Source organism: Cimex lectularius, unplaced genomic scaffold (genome assembly GCF_000648675.2).
Source record: "Cimex lectularius strain Harlan isolate CLEC.00 unplaced genomic scaffold, Clec_2.1 scaffold27, whole genome shotgun sequence".
Classification (NCBI taxonomy): domain Eukaryota; kingdom Metazoa; phylum Arthropoda; class Insecta; order Hemiptera; family Cimicidae; genus Cimex; species Cimex lectularius.
In genome coordinates this window covers 1,005,171-1,028,035 of record NW_019392670.1, presented here as the reverse complement: position 1 = coordinate 1,028,035, position 22,865 = coordinate 1,005,171, and the positions used below count along the sequence as shown (strand labels likewise).

The following is a 22,865-nucleotide window of genomic DNA, read 5'->3' as shown; positions in this document are numbered from 1 at the left end:
TATAGGTACATGTAAGGGGGCTTAAAGCCCTCTTGGTACCATTAAAATAAAGAAATATATGCCTACATGAACAACGTTTTTTGTACATGCCCAAAACATGGGCAATCATACTCATTAGGGAAGTGCTTCACTGTCTTTCATCTTCAAAGCATTTGTACCTTAGAAAATCTTAAAAGAGGTTACAATGGCAAAAAAATACTCATAAGATCGGATAGCCAACCAGCTATTAAAACATTGGCATATAAAAAAATCATATCAAACATGACAACCTAATGTTATCTTGGGTGCCAGGACACAAAGGCATTTTGGGAATGAAAAGGCAGGCAAACTGGTTAGCAGAGCTTCTGCAAGACCATATATACGCCCTGAAACTATTTCTGGGACAACAAAAACTAACATATAATCGTCCATGACTGACTGGATCCAGAAAAGACAATAGGAGAAGCGGATAAACTCTAGAGGTGCTAGACACAGTAAGCTTGTGTTAAAAACAATCATTACCTAGGAATAATCATTACTAGGAAACTGCTACAATTAGAGAGGGCAAAACTCAGAGTGATAGGACTACTGGTCACTGCTGAGAAAACATCTACATTGGTATATTCAATGATGACCCCATTTGTAGCTTATGCAATAAGAAAGAACAAACAGCCACCCATGTCGTCTTCGAACGCAAAGCAACCGCTCAATGAAGACATATCCTGGGATACAGAGGTATAGGCAAAAAGCATTTGAAATTGTAAGGAATCCCTGGCCGAAGTAGGTGACACCAATAATCTCACCTGGCATGGCCCCTGCGCATTTGGGACATAGAGCAATAATAAAGTGAACATGTTGGCCAAAAACAAGCCCTTCTGTGACCTAGTAACTTGCCACGAAAAAAAGATACATACACAAATGGAACTTTAATGTGTCCAAAACTTGGTGGAGCAACACCATTCCAGATTCCTAGAAGGGCTATCTGCAAGACTTGTAAAGGAATTACTGGAGAGAAACCTAAAAATTCTGGCTCGACTCCTGAAAAGGCATTGCCACCTGAAGGCAGGTGCCCAGGATTGGAATACAGACAGAAGAAACACTGAGCAGATACTGCCAAAAGAAGAGTAGACTGCAAGACACTATTGAAAAGTTGAGGGTCTATTTAGGTGAAGATTCTTGCAACTAGGAAAGGAAAAGTCCCAAGCAAGATCCTCTAATAAGCCTGCTGCTGGAAAGGCTATGGAGGTTGATTAACAACCTGTAGCTAGCTAGTTGTTTATAAAATTAGAGGAGAATAAACCTATTCAGATCGAGATGCAGAAGGCCTTGTGGCCACTTCTTTCATCCCCATCACTATCCCTGGGATGCAAGGAAATCCCAGGGAAAGGAATTGTAGCAATAACAGTTAATTGACTTCTTTAAAAGAATATTAGAATCGATTGCACTGAATTAAGGATCTAGGAACAATAAGCCAAAAGGCTGCAGTGCTTGGGGGACAAAAAATTCCCGACTTCCTAGCATCATCATCATTAACATATTCTATGCAACTGCTCTGAAATAGCTAGGAGAAGTATATGGCACATGGGAAAACTGTTCTAGAGCTGTATAGATTTTGATACAATACCTAGCAGAAGAATTCTTTACTTCATAAAAAAATGAAAATGTTCCAGGGGTTTCAATTTTTGATTTGAAGTCCGAGGAAAATATATTTTTACCTTAAGTTTTATGAGCGGTTGGAATCTCGGAAGTGACGTCACCACTCAATATTTTTGAACAATCGAGGTTGCCTGATGACCCATCCCGATCCCTCCATTCGTAATCTTTCATGTTGCTGAGTCCACTCCCACAAATCTTGTTGGCTTGTGTTCCTGACGAATTTAAGTCTACGATTAGGATTAAGTGATTAACTCGTCTGAGCCGGTGCGGTGTCGGAAAAGAACTCAACAAACCGCGGGTGCCCCCGACAGGGGATTTCGCCAATGAATCGACTCTGCAGAACGCATCGCAGCCGGTTCTGAATCCCTGCATGTTTACGACTAGAAAAAGCACGAATCGAGGTATTTATTGTTGTCTTTAAGAATTGGACAGATGCGATTTCACCTAAAAATAATTCGGTTTGACTTTAATAATGACAAACGAAACTAGACGGACCCAATTGTCTGCCATGAGCCAATTCAATCTGTAACACACCAACTCTGTATAGCGAGTTGTAGAAGAAAACGCAAGACGTGATTTTTTTACGAATTTATCTTGACCAAAATCACCAGCATCACATTGAACATGACCTGAACATCCTCCTGCAATACTCCTTAAAGCATTCACTCCATCAGATATTGGTGTGGAGGATATCGAAAAGGCAGCTCACATATCAAGAAGTCGAAAGGTCTCGGAGGATCATCACCCGATTAACGCATCTTTCTGACCAGGTGGTTAGTTTATTCAACTGGTTCGGAACATGTAACAAATGATTGGGAACTGCCTGAACACGTAGTTAACTTGTTCACCCATCTGAGAGGCCAACAGGCACAAGTACTGCTCATTCCTATCCCCAGTGGTTGACTGGTTGAGTCGACTCACAAGACCCAACTTGCCCCTCCTTCTTCACACGTCATTTAGTTGAGTCAATTGAGTTCACCATACGGATAAGGATAGGGATTAAAGAGGCGGTCACATTCCTTATCCACCCCGATGTGTGTAGTTCTATTGTGCTTCTCTATTTTTATAACTCATGGGCTTCAGGTCGTTAGCCTTGCCAGCGGCTCCTTAGTATAGGATCTTACTAGTGTCTTTTCCTTTCCTAGATGCATGAATCTTTACTTATATAGATAGACTCTATGTCTATGACTCTAAATGTATTCTGCGGTCTTCTTTTTTCCTGGCAGTGTCTGTTTCTTCTACCTGTACTTTTGGTGAATGTGCTTTCTTAGGCGGTAGTGCCCTGTCAAGTGTCCAACCAGAATGCTGGTTCTGTTGCAGTTGCCCTCCAATAATTCTTTTGAAAATCTTGAGGATGGCTCTTCTATGAATCTCTTTGCGTGTCCCGTGCCAGGGGTGCTGCTTCACTAGGTTTTGGTTTCATTCAGGATCCATTTTTGTATGTATCCTTTTTGTGGCAAGGTGCTAGGCCATAGTAGGTTTCAGGATCTAGAGAATTCGTATTGTCATATTTTTGTATAACACGTTCACTTTCGCATTGCCTCTATGTCCCGAAGGCCCAGGGTGCCAGACGATATTTGGTCATTACCAATTTTTTTAGCTTGCCTATCCTCGATGAATAAGTGTGTAAATTTAACACATTGTATTCTACGTTATTTAATATTTTCAGATCACTTAAGAAATTAAAATGTCTTCCACTACCAGTGCTGCAGAATGTTCTGCAGACCAGGGCAAAGAAAAAGAAACCGCAGGAACTACTGTTCCAGACGGCAACCAGGAGACGACTGAAAGTCGTAAAATTGTTGAAAAATCGGCAAATCACAAGTGAGAAAATTCATTCGTAATTGTTACACTTAATTAAATACGTAAATTTATTTGAAAATTTTCAGAAATGAAAAAGAACAGAATAAACAGGAGAAGAGTGAAGAACCACATGCCAGTAATGCCCGCCCTAAAGATAAAGTTTATGAGGGAAACTCGATGAAATTCGAGTTGCATGTGCTTAAAAACATTTCAATTTATATTGACAGGAAAAAAGAGCTGAAAACTATAAAAGGTGATCTCGACAGATCGATAAAGGATCCTTCAACGATCACACCTTTTAGAAGGCCAGGTAAGAACACTAACCAGGGAAAATTTTGTAAGGGAATATTACTAAGGTGGGAATAAATATAATAATAGTGAATAAAATCACTTTTAAATGATCAAACTATATAACTAATAATTATTCTAGCATGACTAATTATTTTTTCAAGATTCAAGATTTGTTCAAGTAGAATGAAGACATCATGTTGCTGCAAATAATATTGATATATCCATTTGTCATTCCAGCTGGGACATTTCTTTGTTTTAGTATTTTTTCATTCTTTCTGTGCACACTTAATTAAATTTGATACACATAACTTGCTTGCTCAAAAATTTTTAGCATAAAAAAAAGTTTCATGCAGTTGCCATTAACATTTCTGTAATTTCTTAATGAAAGTGAATTTATCCAAGAAAGAAGAACAACTTTCTCAATTAGAAAAATCATTAATTAGATATAATAAATTTAATCAAAACATTCAATGGATGTAGTAATTAATAAAGTAAATTATTTCATGATATAAATTAATTTTGCTAAATAGCAGATAAGTTCCAGAATAATGAAGACAGCAGATCTGTGCAAGAAAATATCGGTATCTTAAACGTTAACTTTTTTCTTTGCATTATTTATTAATAAAAAATATCATTTTGACATTTTGTTTAATTATTTTCTTATGTCATATTTATTTAATCTTTAAACACTTTATTTATTTTTTTTTTTTAATGGAATCGAATTTTTCAAGAAAGAAGAAAGAAAAACCTTCTCATTTGCTAACAACCAGGTGAGTTTCATGATATCATTAATTTCTTTTATAGCATATTTAAAAAAAAAATGCAGTCATTGCTCAATTTAAAAGTAAAATTTAAAATATTTACTCCAGTCAATCTTCCCCATATGGACACTTCTTATTTTACTTTACTTACACTATTTACTTTACTTGGAAAATACTTCTAATAAATGGAAACAGACACTACATTTATAAAAAATTTTAATGAAAAAAAATCTCTAGTAAGCTGAGAGCAGGTAGAAAAATGACTTAGGATTCCATGGATGACTCTTGGACTAGACCACGAGCTAAGAAGGGTTCATTGTTCAAAAATAGTGCACCATAGTTTCTATTTTACTTGTAATTAAGGTGGTTGTTAGAAATTAACTTATGTTTGTGCATCCTCTCATCGAAGGTGAATACGGTATGACTCAAACTTTTTTTTGCTTTTCTACAATTTTTATTATTATGAAATTTTTGTACACCCTGCCGTCTTTTCAAGAAAATGTAAATACGAAAAGTTTTGCCTAGGATCAGTGGCGAGGGATAAATTTCAGGGGGTGTGCCTTAGAAATTAACTTATGTCTTCACATCCGCTCATTGTAGCTGAGTACGGGACTCAAAACGTTCAGTTTTTTTTTTTTTTTTTTTTTTCATGTAAATGTAAATATGAAAAGTGGTGAGGGATAAATTTGAGGGGGTGTGATTTACAAATTAATTTATATCTCCACATCCGCCCATCGTAGGGTTAATGTGATAGGACTCGAAACGTGCGGGTTTTGGTTTTCTACATGTTTTATTCCTATAAAATACACTCAGTTACGTTTTCAAGTGGACCCTTCTAATAACAAACAAAATCCCATTCCTGAGTAGTGCCCATTTATCTAAGTTTGACTGTATTATATTTTCTTATAAAACATCATTAAGAAGCAAAAAAAAAAGAACACAGAAGAAAGAAGAACGAAGAAAGAAGAACTAAGGAACAACTCTTTAAATTTTTGAAAATGAATATGTCAGAAACATATTATTTTTTTTACTTTTAATATAATTATAATAACATACTTGTATCTTTTAGAATAAAATTTTAAATCAATACTGTTGTGCTTATTAGCCTAAAATTTCCTAATTTTAGTATGAATTAACTATATTTTTAAGTACAAAAACAATATTTACATTTGATTTTTAAAATTCATCAAGAACATGAAGAAAGAAGAAAAACTATATAAAATGATAACCTTTTGGAACTTAGTTTTCTTAATTTCATTTAAGAGAACCACAATTTCTAACTTAAAAAAAAAATAATAATCCCATTAACCTTATTGACCTTATTAATACTGAAAATTTTAAGATTATATCTCTTAAAATATATTATCAGAAAAATAATTTTAAAAAATCGTAAATTCCTTTTCAACTTTGTAAACAAATGAATTTTATTAATTTTAATGTGGGTTTATTAAACCGTATTAGTAATAAAATAATAAAAAAACAGAAGCAGGCGGAAAGAAGATTACCAGAAGAAAGAAAACAAGAAGAAACAAGAAAAAGAAGATTATTCAAGGTTATTGAACGTTAAAAAAATTTAAAATGTTAAAAATTTTATTTTGACAAACATCGTAGTGAGGCAGGTAATTTCACCACTTCTTCGTGGTCAAATGTTCACAGCAAAACCAGTAAGAATAGACCAGATTAGGCTGACCAGAGAGAATCAATGTATTGTTTTTTATTAATAATATTTCAAATAAAGTGTTTGAGTAAATATGATAATTAAATTCAGGAAGAAGTATAGATGTTTTTTGTTTAATATAGACACAATTCCGCAGAAGTTTTTATGCTTGGAAATATAAGTGAAAAATTTGATTATGTAATCAAATGACATTAACCACATGTAATTTTAATGATAGGTGAAGGATCAAAGCCAATATTTCAAAGGCCAGAATTAGAACGTGTAATCAACAAGCCTTTGGATGATGATTTAGGTAAATAATATTACAATTTGAACATTACAAGTTCAATATTTTCTTAAAATATAAATGTTTTTTAATTGGTTATTTAAAATTTTATTTAAAAAAAAAAAATAATAAAAAGACAGAGAAAAAAAGCATGACAGTTATCGGAGTAGAAGCAAAGAGTCGTCTCACAGCAGAAAACGTCGTTCGCGCTCGTGGTCTTCTGACAGGAGGCATAGGTTGGTCAATTTTTACATTTTTGTAATTTCCACTTAACAGTAATATACTACTTTTCTGTTTGGCATTAGACAATTTTGTTATGTAATTTTTGCAGACATAGAGAATACCTAGAAGAAAGAGTCAGAAGAAAATATAGGCATGCAGACCACTCTCCAAGTCCAACAAGGTTTGAAGAATAAACATAGAAGCTGACTTATTTCCGTTCTATCATTTTAAAATTGGTTATACAAAAAGAAGAAAAATGAAGAATAAATTGAAAAGAATTGCAATTAATATAATTTTGAGTTTGAAGGAAAAACGCCAAATATTTGTTATTTCAAATCTATTTTGAACATTTAATTATTATTAAAATTAAAAATATGAATGTTTCTCAGGTCTGCATAAATGTTGGGCAAGGTAATTGCAAAACTGTAGTTTTTAGGGTTTAATTGAGATTTATGTTGACAAGTTGGCTAATCGGATATTAATTCCAGTTTTAATTTTTACAAAAGATAGAAAATGTACAAGGAAGAAAATTGTAATGTGGATTAAAACCTAAAAAAAATATTTGAGCAGGGAATTTTTATTTTTAGGAAAAAACCTCAGTATGAAATAAAAATTGATTGTAAGATTTAAAAATTTGCTGACATTTATTTACAAAAAAGCCATTGTAAAGATTTTTTTAAAACAAAATTGATACTCAGATATCGATTAACGGTCACTAATCTCTACACAAAATTGATACTTTTAAATGAAATATATCCTTTGAAATTTCTCTGAAAAGGTTATAAAAAGAATTGATTTTTTAAGGAGATTAAAACTAAGGCTTTTTAAAGAAGTTTGGTTACATGAGAGGCATAATTACTCTAAAATAATTAAACTTACCAATCTTAAAAAGGTACACTATATATTTTACGATCTCCCTTTAATTTAGAAAAACAAATCCGTAGAAATAAAATACAAGATTGATTGTTTTAGAGTTTATTTTATAAATTAAGAATATTTTTTTCAAACTTATAACTTATTTCACAAATAGCTGTAATTAATGGGAGTTGGGTACGTGGTTGCAATGGTTAAGGTGTTGAAACAGCAGCCCTGCATTCGTATCTGACAAATAATTTTTTTTGTTTTTTCAAAAACACCAGCACCCTGGTAGAGTTAGTTGTATGACCTTTGCTGTTACAAATCCCGATTTAAAAAGAAAGAAAAAAAAAGCTGTAGTTAATCAAACTGTACGACTTTATTCAAAAATAAGTGGATCATCATTTAATTGTCTAAAATCAGATTTGTTTGTATTGTCTAAATTATAATTAAGTAACAGAGTATTTTTAAATTTGTAGGGACAGATATTTCTCTGTTGATGAAAGAAAATCAGATTACAGAAAGAGTAAAATAAGAAGACCCGGAGAAACTCGCGAAAGAAGGTCTCGATCACGTAGTTCTTCTAAATCTGGAGATCGTAGTAAGTTGATAAAATGACTTGAAATAATAATTAATCACTTTTTTATTACGATAAAATAATTTACGTTTATTGCTCTTCCATTAAAATCAAGAGATTTTCAGAAGCATTAGTAATGTATTATTAAAATAGACCAATAATGCATTATGCCATGTTCAAAATGTTAGTTATATTAACCCTCAATACCACAGATTGTTGCATATGGTTATGTCGTAGCTAGTTCTGGCACTATTGGTTTTGCGCTACTCAGACACTCGTGTAAATCGCAAGTAGTCTTTCAAAGTCATCATGACTTTCCTTGAGCTAATGCTTACCTCATGTAAGTTTGTCATTTCTCAAAAGTTAGTGAACTGCCATATATCCATCAGACGCTCATGAGGCACAGGAGGCACTCTTTTCCATCTACTTGGATTACGAATTTGTCATTATCTGTTTACAATTTGTGAAAAGACAAGTAAAATAAAGAAGAAATATCATCGTTTACTTTAAAGAATAATGGAACAGTTTTTTTTTTAAATATTATAAGTGATGCTCAATATCTCTTTTACTAAGCGTGGCGAGGGCATTTGATTTACTTGTTATTTTACTTTTTGTGTAGAAGGAAGGCAAGGTTAGAAAAAGAGATATTCATACGCATTATGTCATGCGATTGCAATTTCACAATGTTATTAACAAATTATTAATTATTATTTGGAGATAGAGAGATGTGGTCTGATGTGACGGTTTAGAAAAACATTTTCTTTATCGTGCCAATGTTTCAATGTTTATTGAGATCATCTTCAGGGCTCAAAGTGTTTGTTTTCTGTGTAGATTTGTCATTATTGTGTCATGTTGAGAGTGCACGTGAGTGTGAGACACATCTACACAGAAAACAAACACTTTGAGCCCTGAAGACGATCTCAAAAAAGATAATAATGTTGGCACAATAAAGAAAATGTTTTTCTAAACCTACATCACACCAAATAGCATCTCACGATCTCCAAATAATCATTAATTAATGGTCACTAAACACCACACGCGTTATTAACAAACACACAATTTTATGTATAATTATTAATATAATTTTTTAATATTTTTTGGACCTTTTGTTAGAGTAATACAATTAACTCTAATTGGCAGGGAATGAAATAATTTTGACCCTAGTTATCCCATCTGAGTCAAAAATAATTGATTTACTCTCACCTAACAATAAGATTTTGTATTTTTGTCCCAGAAGCAATTTCTTTTTTTATCCATGTGCTTTTGGAAAGTTTAGGCGTTTAATTTTTTTTTCTTAACAATAAATAAAATAAAAAAGGCGTTTTTTTCACTATCTTTCAGGATAATTACTCTCTCTTAATGTCGAACTTACATTTTCAGTACTGATAACTATTTGATAGTCTCGTTCAGGTTGTCCAGTTTTTGAGGCTTTAATATTGGATTGATTTGATTTTTTTTTTAAATAATTGTCCACTTTTTGCAGTCAATAAGTAATAGAAAGTCTCCCAGATTTTAGCACATCATGTAGTCTGTCTTCATTTGTCAATATACTAAATGTTTAAAAAAAAGTAATATTTTGAATTGTATACATTGGTAAATTTATTTGAAAACTAGTATTTTTTTTTAAGTTAAGCTGGTTTCCTTGGGAAAAATTAAAATTCAATGCGTTTTGATTAATTATCGCCTTAAGATTAACACCCGCGACTGATTTTTGTCCTCATTCAAAATTAAAACTTATCTTCCTTGAAAATCACTAAGGAATCAATGTATAAAATTGGTTTATGCGATAATTATATAGATAAAAATAATTCCCAGTGGTGGTAGAAACCCAGGGGTGTTTACAAGACACTTTGCCCTTTTTTTGTATACTTTTGAAAAATTATATAAAAATAGTGTTTTAATTTTTTGTTTTCACTTTTTTTATGATAACATTGTTTCTTAATGTTCCTTGTAACTATCTTAAAAAAATGGAGGTTAGAAAAAAAAAACAAGGAAACTGCAAAACAGAAACATTTGGACGACGCTGTATGTACTCTCAAAACTTCTTACATCAACTATTGCACTTGCAGTAGAGTCCCAATTTGATTTAGTTGCAATTTTATCATGAAAATTTGGTATTAACCGTGTGCTGGATTGAAAAGGCAGTGGCAGTGGATTTGACCCGCTGGTCTTAATTTGCCTTGTCCTAAACCAAGACAATTTGTGGCATTAAAGGTTAATATATTGATTTAATTTTTCATTTCGGCCTAAATGACCCATTACAGTAGACTCTTGTTATCTGCAGGGGGGATACGTACCAAGCATCATAGCGGATAATGAGAACCGCAGATCATAGGAAACACCTCAAATTTCCGGTTTTGAAGCATTTTCTTCTACCTATATCAATCAGACACTTTCTGTATCATGTGTGCCTTTAATAATTGCTATTTAATAAATACCAATGTAAATGCTATTTAATGACAATAGTACCAATAATAAAAGTTTTATTAGCAAAGTCTTATAAAGAAAACATACACTTCTAAATAAATATAAAATAAACACTCATTGCACGAAAAGTTTTCCGTCAGCAGAGTTGCTACCAATGTTTATTACATACAGTAAAAACTAAACCAAATATAAAATGGATCACACACATTTATAATTGATGTCAGTTAGTGCTTACAGCATACTTTACAAATTAATAACAGCCGAAAGAGATTAGAGAAGCATAAATTAACAAATAATAAATAAAAACAAATGATTTCTTTTTAAATAATTAAACTCTTGAACTAAAAACAATCTATAACTCAGCTCTTCTTTTAAAAAACTACATAGTTTACCCCAGTTGCTACCATATGTACACAATTCATTTTCAAAAATAGTAGTTTGCTGGAAGAAATTTAACTGGTCTGGAGACAAAATTGGACAGTTGGATATAAAATGAACTATAACCTCGACCTCTCTTAAATTACATAAGCGGCACAGTTGACAGTGATCAGATGGAAAAGGTCTATAATTTAAAGGCAAGGTTTCGCTTCTGCCTTTTAAATTGAACTTAACATCCTCAAAAGATTTATCTACAATATAGTTTAAATTGTAATTCATTTAGGGATAAGTTTTATGATATTGTCTTTATGAGGCTTTTAGTTGTACATTAAATGTTTCCTTATTAATAACTTTAAAATTAACTTTTCTAAATTGGATTTCCAAGCTTTTGCCGAATTATCATTGAAATCTTCTAAGTGCATGTCACAGCTTGTAAATAGATTTTTCCAGTGTTCAAACCACAGTTTATTTTTCGAAATACATTCAAAGCAATAATTTTTGGCAATCTACAATCTGGTAGTCTTAATAACTTTAATATGTATTTAATGTGTAATTTAAAAGTAAACACATAATTTTCTACAACACATTCCTAGTTCTAAATAATTAAAATATATAAAGAAATAATTCTTTAAAAAAAATCGTTGGATTCTTTCCACATAATCATGCCTTTGTTGCCGTCATAACTGGGTGTCTTAACACATATGGATCTCAAGGTCGCTTCAATTACCATACATTTTGAGTCTATAGGAATAATGGGATTTTGTACTAATCTTGCACACATGTAGTTTAGCCCAAACGTAGCAACATTGAACTTTTCTTTCTAATGGATGCTAAAGGAAAGTGAAGGTGTTATAAGAACTCCTAAGTATTATTATAGCTTTTTACAACTTCTATACTTTGACCATCTAAATCCCAACTCTGTTTTAGCATATCTCCCCCCCTTCTTCCTGCATATCAGTATTTTGGTTTTTCTGGATTCACCACTAACCTCAAGCTTTACAGTACTTAAAGAAGTTATCGTTTCTTGCTTAACTTCTGATTTGTCTGAAATAAACACATCATCAGCATATGAAAGTTGTCGCACATTCACATAGTTTATAAACACTCCAATGCAACTTTTGTCTGCCATATCATTTAAGTATATTGAAAAAAGGGTAGGGACAACAAACAGCCTGGTTTGACCCCAGCCTGAACATCAAAAAATTCTGAAGTATCTCATTTCCTCCAAACAGCTGCATGAGTCCCATCATGTAAATGTCTTATAACAACGTTATGTATGAACTTATGTAAACTTTTTTTTTTCAATAAGAAAAAACTATGTATGGTACATAAAGTTAGTTCCTCACAGGAAAACTATATGCACGTATATACATGAACAGATATGCACGACATCGAAACTAACAAAAAAAAAAAACATTAGGGGCCTGAAAAAGATAAAATTTCTAAAAAAAATTAATTAAATTCCACAAAAGTAGATGAATCAGTGAAACTTGCTTTTTCAGCTTTCTCAAAAAACATTGTTATAGGAAGGCTGTTTTGTCTGATTTTTCAACTACTGGAAATTTTGTTGGTGTGAGTCCATTGCTTGAGTTAGCAATCTGATGCTTCAGTCAACTATTGAATAGAATATGTTCTATGATTTTGTCTTTCAATTTTTGAGCTAATCGAAAGATTCTTCCAATTTTTTAATTGTCCATCCTTGTTTTTCTCCTATTTTCATTTCTTCTTCCTCTTCTATGGTCAATCTTCTCTTGAATTTAACTGGAGGGGGGGGGCGTGGATGAATACAAAGCGTGGATAACGAGTGTCTACTGTACAATTTTTATTTCTTCATTGATTTCATACAATCTCTCATTGATAAAACAGCTGTTTTGTATTATAACTCTCACTTATAAAATAGTAAATTATTCTGACAAAATTTGTCAAAACACAACTTTTACTTGTTAAAGAACGAAGTAACAGCAGGGAAAGCAGTGTTGAAAGTGAAAAGAAAAGGCTTGTAAAATCGAAAGAAACCAGGCACACGGATCATCATATAATGCCGGAAGATAATGTAAGATTTATTCCAATTTTTTAAAATTATTATTAATAATAGTTATCTATAAATTCAGAATGACGTTGAATTTAAAATGTTATTGTCTATTAAAGGAATATATGAGCCATGAAGAAATGGCAATGGGTCCTAGAATGATGCATCCTATGATGATGCATCCTCCATATTATAGACCTCAGGTCATGTTACCTCCGGCTATGTTTCGTCCTGGGCCTGCCTTTATGCCCCCTTTTAGGCCTAGATTTCCTCGAAGTTAGTATACAATATTTTTATATTGAATGTATTTCTTAATTATTTATCATTTTATTGTTTCGATTGTTTTAGGATTTAGACCGCCGAAACAGCCTTAAAAGAAAACTGTACTGCCAGTCTTATATGCACATACTGTTAAACAAGAGAAATAGTTTATTTTATGATTAAAATAAACAAAAGTACTGATTTATCATCAATTAATTTTATTTTGCTAGTTTTTTGTTTTGTGAATTTTTTGCTTAGCCAAATCAGGAAAATCAAAGGAATCGCCTCTTATTATAGATAGTTTAGTAATATATTTAAACTATTACTAAACTATTAAAATAGGTTTGTTAAACCTATTAGTAAATGTCAAATCAAGATGGGTTTTACATTGTGGAATAACAGTGAACAAGGATTAGTTTATAAGGATATTATTAGTATAGTTTTCACAATTAAAATTTTTAAGGGTCATATATTTAAACTATTACTAAACTATTAAAATAGGTTTATTAAACCTATTAATAATTGTGAAATCAAGATTTGTTTTACATTTTGGAATAACAGTGAACAAGGAATTAGTTTATAAGAATATTATTAGTATAGTTTTCACAATTAAAATTTTTAAGGATCATATATTTAAACTATTACTAAACTATTGAAATAGGTTTATTAAATCTATTAAAAACTGTGAAATCGAGATTTGTTTTACATTTTGGAATAACAGTGAACAAGGAATTAGTTTATAAGGATATTATTAGTATAGTTTTTACAATTAAAATATTTAAGGGTCAATATTAAATTTAATATCACATTTTTTTCATTAAGAATAACAGTGAACAAGGATTAGTTTTTAGTACAATTGAATAAGCTTTTAAAATAAAATAAGTTTAAATTCAATCTCGAATTGAAATTTTTCTCATGTTGAGTATAGCAGTGAATGGTTTTATGGTTATTTCACTGTCATTATTCAAGTAATTTTCTTTATTAACTCTTCAATATATTTTTGCATTAAAAATAGAACACAACAAAAAGAATTACCTTTGAGAAAAAATATATAAATGTTATTCATTTTGGTATCAAATTTTGATTTCAGTCCTTCAATTTAAATTTGGAGCCAGCAGTTAAATACAGTCAAATTTAAATTTTAATAATTAATCAAATAAGAAAATGCTCAATTTTTTGTTAGAAATAACAGTGTTTATTTTGATAGATAAGTGAATTTTTGGAGATCACAACATAATTCATATTTCAGCGACAATTTCATTTAACTTAAATAAAAAGATTTATAAATAAATTAATTAGTCAACATTTTATTTGATTTTATTAAATAATTTGATGTGTTTGTTCAAATATTAATTTATTGTTCGGAATAGAATAATTTTCTATGTTACAGTTACAGTTTAAAATTATATATTTTTAAAATAAAGATTATAGTTTTTTTAGCAATGGGATACTGTATGAATTTTTTAAGGTAGTAAAAATGCTTTAGTGCTTTTTAAATATGACTGACAAATACTGATAGTAAAATATTTTGTGTTAACTTTTTTATTTTAAACAGAAGTCATAAGAACTTTTTAAGAAAAAGTACTTACATTTAACTATAATGTATCATGATTTAAATACATCATAAATATTAACTTGAGAAATCCAGCAGTTTTAGGGTATATTTTATTGTATTTATTTTTGTAAAATTTATAAATAAATTTTAATATCGGTTTTGAATAATATTGACCCCCATATTTATCAAACACCAAAAACATATAAAAGGAGAAGACTCCTTTAGATTTTCCTGAAATAATATGTAACATAATTTACTGCATAATATAAATATGCATATTTAATAATTCCTATTGTCATCTGTACTTAAGAAAATACATTTTTGTTATATTTGTCATTATTTGGATCGAATGTTGAAATGTTAATTATGGATTTTCTAACTATTCATAGAAAAAAATCATCTGATAATTATAAATGTCAGCATTATTTTAATATTATGATATTTTATTTCTTGCTTTATTTATGTATAAGAACAGTTTTGAATGTACTATCAATGTAATTACATGAAATTCTGAAAATCAATACGTATATATACTTTCAAGAAATTTTTTTGTGTATATATGTAAATTTTTTTTAACTTTTTTGATGCTGAAACATTGAACCCCATGTAATTATGTATGTAATGTATTTGTAAATTCTTTGGTAAATAAACAATTGATTACTGATTTACATATAAGCTCAAATCTGCACACACGTCAAGAGCCTACACTTCTCCCATTCTCTGGCAATTTCAGCTTTTGTAATTTACAATATATTGCCGGCAGACCTCGAGCATCACCACCCCAGGTGTTGGCAGTCCAGGGTCGTTTCTGTTTTTTTTTTGGGGGGGGGATTGAATTAGGATCAAAATCAGGCAAATCCTTTCCTCTACTGCAACATATATAGTTCTATTGTGGAACCCTTACAAACTATAACTATAGCTTGGAATGTGCACTTTTTCTATAAGTCTAAGCACCTTCTTCAATCCCTCTTTGCGCTTCTCTTTTGGTGTGGAATGCCTTACCGAAGGGGCTGTACAATAACCACCAATGGTTCACATTCACAAAGGATATATGCCAGTTTCTCTGGTTCTTCCTGACAAATTCAACATGTTTCTCTCTCTGTTTTACCCATCTCCTTACAAAAATTATATGATGGTTAAGAGGGCCGGTATAGATGGCCTGTAATTCTTTCGCCCTCCTTTTTAAGAGACTTATAAATCTATTGGTTTGCCTAATACATGGTGCTTTTGTCCAGTGTTAAAGGTTTTCTTTCTTTCTAAAGCCATTTTTCCAGTTCCAACTTAAGCACACACTCTGATGCACCTAGTTGTGGTTCTGGTCCCATGGGTGAGAGGGTAGCCCCTTTTTTGGCCAGTTGGTCAGCCGGTTCATTTCCTTATGCCATCATATCCGGGAACCCACTTTAAGGCTATCTTGTTTTGCTTTCCCAGAGCCATTAGGCAATTTAAACACTACCAGACAAGTTTGGAGTTGAAAGCATATGCATTGAGTGCCTGTCTGTCTGAAAGTATGCAAATCTATGCACCTTTCATAATTTTCTTTATTAAACCTGTGCACAGTTGTATTGCCTAGTCTCAGCTTAGAAAGGTTAGGATTACAGGGGGGGGGGCTTTGCTAGGGTTTAGTTCAGACCTTTTATCCCTACTCCTACTCCCTGTTCCATCTTTGATCCATCTATGTACCACATTAGGGACGCGTCTTGAAACTTGGGGTTACCTTTCTTCCATATGTCTCTATTATCTATGACTAAGGTCTTCAAAGTTGAGTTTTTCTCTCATTTGGTCAGGTACTGTTATAACCAAATTATTCATTTTAATTCTCTCCAGAATTGTCTGACTCCTCCTTAGATCTGACTTTATTTCCTTTTATTTCAGGAGTCTGTTGGCACTCTCAAAAGCTACCTTTTTACTTAAATAGGTAAGGGTGGAAGGTGGAGTGCATTGCTGTAGTGGGGCAGGTATGCACACTAGACTTCATAGACTTTGTATCTTGTTCTGTGTCTCAATGTTCAGTGTTTTTGACCATACTGGAGCTACCAGGAGTCTGACCGTGGTGAATGACCAATCAGCCATCTTAAGTTTTATTTCCCGGTTTTTGCTGCGTAATCTCTGGCCAATGCTTACTGGCTTAGTAGTGCCTTGGCTTTATATAGAATGTTGCGTATGTGTTTTCTCCATTTGGGCCTTAGGTCAAAGGTTATACCTAGGTACTTTGGTAGACCTCAGTCTTATCTGTCCAGCCGATGAAGTTGAGCTCTGGGGGCTATCAACATCCAGGTCATTTCAGTCTTAACGCAATCAGTTCCTAAATCCAAACCAACCCATTCACACTCTCATTCACTCTTAGACATTCATTCCTATTTACATATCATTCACTCATGTGATGGCATACTTGATAAGTACGTTCAGTCAAAATCTCTACTATTTATGGTTTATGCCATAGTGTTAGACATCATCACATTCTGAACAAATGCTGCTCAGGCGCTTTCCTAAAATTAGGCTAGCCTTTGATCAAGTGGGCACCTGGGCTTGTTCTGGAAACTCAAAAGCATCCTTTCATTCACTTATTTATCTAACCCTAAAATACTTTCCCCCATTCACTGAAGTGGACATTCTGAAAGGCAGCATATTACCACAAGCTTGATATTATTGCATCATTCTTTACTCCTATTATATAACTAACCTAATTGATTGTTGATGGGGTACTCAATATTCTAAAGTGGCTCCAGACATGCGGTATTTGCGGAATGCCGATTGCTGCCAAACATTTTGGCCAAGTCTCGTGATGCTCGTCTTGGATTTTCTAAGTAGCGTGCTTATGTACACACACATGTAGGGTTTGTATAATCAGCCAGTTCGTACAGAAACAATGAATAGATATTTGCCAAGTGCTGTTCGAGTCCTCAACTTATTACTAATCGTGATGGACAATAGTGGAACCGTGTTGTTTTGTGTAGTGGCTACCAACTCAGTCACAGCAATCAATCCACTAGTCGGGATTCGGCGAACCTTTGCTAGACATTCGGCGAATCCCGTTTATCTGGAGCCACCTTAACATCGGCCCATTCACACTACACATTCACGCTAATAAATGCATTTACTCTAAACGTAGTACTAACTAAACACAACACAAAACTATCAGTATTACATACAATAAAACAACCTCGTTTCCTCCAAATATTGGAACAGGGGACTCCAATGGGCCTCCCTTACATGGTCTCTGCATATAGCTAAGTAATTGCACCCTTCACTAAGCAGGACACATTGAGCAACTTTTTTCTACATGCTGGACACATACGTACAAAAGTAAGTGTGCCAACTCGCATTGCTTAACCAGCTCAAGGAGACTTCTCATATTCCTACATGCTTTCTATATAGTGCCAAGGAATTGCACCTTTAGGACCTACAAATTTATTATTTAATCTTTTAATGTTGTAATAGGAAAATTGTGAGATTTCTTCGTGTGGTCTGTGGGGTGATGAATTGGTCAGACAGATCAAACCAGTGAGAACAAAATCAGCAGCGACCAAATTAAATAATTAAAAGGGTAAAAAAAAGTGCGGTCTTGCTGAGTGCAGCATTTTGTCATATACTCTGTTTTTTTTTTTAAATTTANTTTTATTTCTTTTTGTTTTGGAGGGTTTGAAACAGCAGAGGTCATATAAACCCTCAGGGGGTTTACCCTTTTTGAAAAAAAGACCATTTGTAAGTATGTCGGGTTGGAATGCAGGGCCGCTGGATTCGAACCCGGGACCTTTACCTTACAGTGATGAGCGCCGTGTCAACGCCTAAACCGTTGCGGCCACCGACGCCCCTCAAAAAGCGTATTAATTTCACTTTCATTGTAGTTAGCAACAATTATTATTATTAGAAAAATTATAAGTATAAATTGTTCGGTAGCTTTTGGGCAAAAAACACCTGGCTGTTATTAACCATTTAGTGTGACTTATGACAAGTGATGTAAAGAACCTGCCCTGGTTTCATTTCCATCTTGTGGCAAAATTAGTTTCGCTGCTTTCAGGCGTGACGGGAACTGATCTACACCAGAGATTGATGATACAATACCCGACTGATCGAGCCTGCCCCTCCGTTTTCTCTCCAAATGGTTTTTCCAGCATGGCTTGCACAGAAACAGTTCTATCGGTCAAGGCAATGTCTTATCAGAAAGAGGCACGTGAAAGGAATACTGGCAACCCACATCTTACCTATTGGCTTCACGCCTGGAAGATTGGAAAATTTGCTGAAGCAAGAAAATACCCCCCCCCCCAACTTGTTCTTTATGTATTTCTATTCAAAATTAGGCATTGATTGATTTGGAATTATTTCATTCCTTTCAAAGCCTCTTCAGGACTGAAAATCAATTATTACTCGTTTGTATTACAACGTTTCGACAGTAAAATTTTAGGAAATCTCACGGTTGCATTTAAATTAATTTTTGTTTAATTTTAAATCTGCCAAAATAAATAAAATGTTCAGTGAACATTGTACAACCATCGTCGATCATACCGCCAAAAACTTATTGTTCCATTCCATAATGGAAGCAAAGTTGGCGATGGTCAAGTTAACTAATTAATGATCAAGTTAACTCCGCTCTATTTTCCGTTTTTATTGTTACTAGAAAACTCTGGTGATTCATAGTCACAGTTTACGTTCATATTTTACAGGAATCAATTTCAATTTCGAAAATTATATACTCGAAAAAGTACTTGTTAACATTTGTAATAAGTCATGATTCTAAGTTATTTATTTAGAAATCGTGAGATGCGGTCTGGTGTGATGTAGTTTTCAGAAAAACATTTTCTTTATCGAGCCAACGTTTCAATCTTTATTGAGATCATCTTCAGGGCCTGGGATTTACAAACATTGTTTACATATAACAACATATCTATGATTGCAAAAAACCTAAGCAAAATCCTACAGCACTCGCTACTCACCATCTTGAACACCAACACAATTTCGACTTCAAAAATCCAAAGTTTTACACACAGAACAAAACAAACGTAATTTCTTAGAAATGTTTATATCAACAGAGATAAACACAGCATCAATTACAGAACAGATACATATAAACTCAGTCGCAGCTTCGCTAATATCATTAATCACATTCAATACAGATAACGTACCTATATCAGCACATTACATTCCACACATCAAATATTTTTCACATAATTTCTAATTTCCCAACAATTCAGCTTTCCTTTTCCTATTTATCCCTTTCTATATAATCCTGAAAGAACAATCTGGCCGAACCATTTTTTTTTTTTTTTTTTTTTTTTTGGCGTTATGAACTATGCATATTAGCCATGTGACAAATTCGTATATGTGTGTTCAAATTTGGGGGGTTATTGGGAAAAAAGGGCCAGGGGCAACGGTGGGAATCGAACCCACGACCGCGGCGTGAGAGTCTCTCATGCTAACCACTCGGCTACCGCGGTCCCCCTGGCCGAACCATTACCAACACATTTTTTTCCCTTCGTCGGCTCCTTTCACCTCAAAGAAGCAGACGCCTTTTACAAAAATGTCTTTTCTATACCGACATCCTTCCCCACTCCTTCAAAATCCAACGTATATAAACACAAAACAGCAAAATCTCACTGGCACTCTCAACACGCAAGAATGGCACAATTACACAGAAGACAAACACTTTGAGTGAGTAGAAATACTTTGATTGAATATATAAAATATATTTTGCATTGTATAAATTCCACATCCAAAGTGTAATTGTTATATGTAAACAATGTTTGTAAATCCCAGGCCCTGAAGATGATCTCAATAAAGATTGAAACGTTGGCACGATAAAGAAAATGTTTTTCTGAAACCTACATCACACCAGACCGCATCTCATGATTTCTAAATAAATATCGATTAACGGTCACTAATCACCACACAATTCTAAGTTATCTAAGAGATGGAAAAATGTAACGAATAGAAAATATGAAGTTCTTCTAGGATAATATGATGATAATGAGGATATTAGGAAGTGGGAGTTTTGTATTTTGCAAGCACTGTAGTGTTTTAATGCGATCTTAATCTTATTCGCTCTCTCTTTTTACCTGACCTCCCAAATGTCCTGGAATGTGGAATTGGTATAGGTAATACTAATTATTATATTTATAATTATAATTAAAATATTAATGTATGCTGACGATAGTTATCCTATCGGTTAGTGCAACTGGCTTAAAAAGTTATATCAAACTATTTGAACATTACTGTGAATAGTGGAACCTCACAGTTAATTTAGAGAAGTCCAAAATCATGGTGTTTAGGAGAGGGGGTAGGTTGAGTTCTCTGGATCGTTTTTTTTTCAGGGGTAATCTCATCGAGATTGTAAATGAATACAAATATTTAGCAGTCATATTTACTCCGAGACTCTCTTGGACGAAGCACTTCTCTTGGAAAGCGTCAGTGGCTAAATTAGGTCTAAATAACACATGGTCCAAAAGCGAAGAAACGTATGAGTACGCGTCCATTAGAACCAATTCGTTCGGTCGTGTTGGGCCGTGTACGGCCGAAGCACTTTCCGATCCAAATAAAGTTGGATTTTCTGGTCCTATTCGGCCGAATGGTTACTTCGACTTCAACTGTCAACCATGTGACATCAAACGCTCACCATTGTTTAACGCCGTTCTTTGCTTTTTGCTTACCTTTTCGTTTCGTTTTCATTTCGATGGATTGCGAAAAATTGATAAGTGCGGTTGAGGAGCAGGCTCTTGGGACATGCGTGATCCCACTCTATCATCGGAGAGATGTCCAGCGTAAGCTGTGGTCAAGGATAGCTTTAGAAATGGAACTTCCAATATTTTTGTTTATTTCTTTCATTCCATTTGTATGTAAACTAAGAATTTTCGAGCAGCAACAAATCTTTTACATCCATTTGGGCTGTGTCGTGAACTGACGAAAATCGGCTACAGTGGACGACGGCGTTCGGCTATATTGCCGGTCGTCCGTTTGGTCAAATAGTTCGGCTGTTGAACGGCCGTCGTAGTTCCGTTCAATTGGACGAGCAGCCATTTAATTTTGGTGTATACACCTAAGCTTCACTACTCCTATATTGTGAAAGTTTTGATGTCTAGATACACAAAAATAACATCGTTGGCGGTCATAAAGTCTAATATTTCATGGTTCGCACACTGGAAATATTTGTTTGAAAAGTACAAATTGCCCTTCCTCATATCCTTAGACAACCTCTGTGACTGGCATAATTATTTTTCAGTTCTTATTAATCATATTAAAAAACAACATCACGAAGAATGCCGGTCACGTGTCCAAGCAACTACGCATCTCACACTTTACAAGGAGGTACACATTTCTCCTGCATTGTTCGACCTACATGAACATAATTTTGACGGTCTTTGTCTCAATGAGTTGCGATGGCTATTTAAGCTAAGGTTTTGCACTTAAACTCGGCTGTTTGGATCAGAGGGGAATTTGGAATCTGGTCTTTGTGTAATTCGCGCTCTATTGAAACTGTATCCCACTTCTTGGCGGAGTGCTCATCCCTGGGTGAGATTCGGTTATTGCATCTCGGATGTTTCACTCTCCCCAGGGTTGACCTGTTACGGTTTTTGAGTGGCTCAAATTGCGCGGCCCTTAATTCGTTACGCTAGGCATGCATGGAACTACAGATATGACTTAATTAAGGTTAAATAAGTTAATTTTTGATTTGTATTGTATAACCTGTTTTTCTATTCTCTCTTTCGCATTTTAACAGTTGTTATTTCTCTTTTTTTTCATTTTATTGCCTAAGCTATAACTTTTATCTTATTTTATTGTGTACTTTTTCGTTTCTGATTGTTTAATCAACGACCTCAGGTAGACGGATTCAAGATCCATGTCCTTAAGTGCTTTGAAATCAAAACTGTCTTTTTTCTTTTTTTAAGTTCAATAATTTTTTTTTTGGTTTGGGAAGTCCCCATTACCCATTGGTGGAATGGTGATACCAGCAGCGCAAAACCGGAACCCGGGAAACGAAGACGAGCGCACCACCCCGGCACCACAAACGGCCGTTCAAGCCGGAAGTTCAATAAAGCATTATTATTATTATTATAGTGTTTTAATGCTGAACCGGCATAGGGTAGGCAGTATGGGAACTGGACTTTCCTCACTGAGGACCGCGCAATGCCGACGC

The 22,865-nt window shown here is 33.5% G+C and overlaps 1 protein-coding gene across 2 annotated transcripts; it reads left to right on the top strand.

The window, feature by feature from the left end:
• Positions 1 to 1,782: 1,782 nt before the first annotated feature.
• On the top strand, positions 1,783 to 13,371 carry LOC106667233 (peptidyl-prolyl cis-trans isomerase G-like). Of its 2 annotated transcripts, XM_014395059.2 has the most exons (10): positions 1,783 to 2,036; positions 3,305 to 3,459; positions 3,525 to 3,748; positions 6,386 to 6,460; positions 6,570 to 6,669; positions 6,765 to 6,836; positions 7,990 to 8,111; positions 12,842 to 12,945; positions 13,041 to 13,197; positions 13,270 to 13,371. In XM_014395059.2, exons 2-10 carry the CDS (start codon positions 3,323 to 3,325, stop codon positions 13,293 to 13,295), a joined length of 1,017 nt encoding a protein of 338 aa, XP_014250545.1. In that variant the 5' UTR covers positions 1,783 to 2,036; positions 3,305 to 3,322; the 3' UTR covers positions 13,296 to 13,371. The 2 variants fall into 2 exon arrangements, with proteins under 2 accessions (XP_014250545.1, XP_024081032.1); XM_024225264.1 differs by lacking the exon at positions 6,765 to 6,836.
• Positions 13,372 to 22,865: the final 9,494 nt, after the last annotated feature.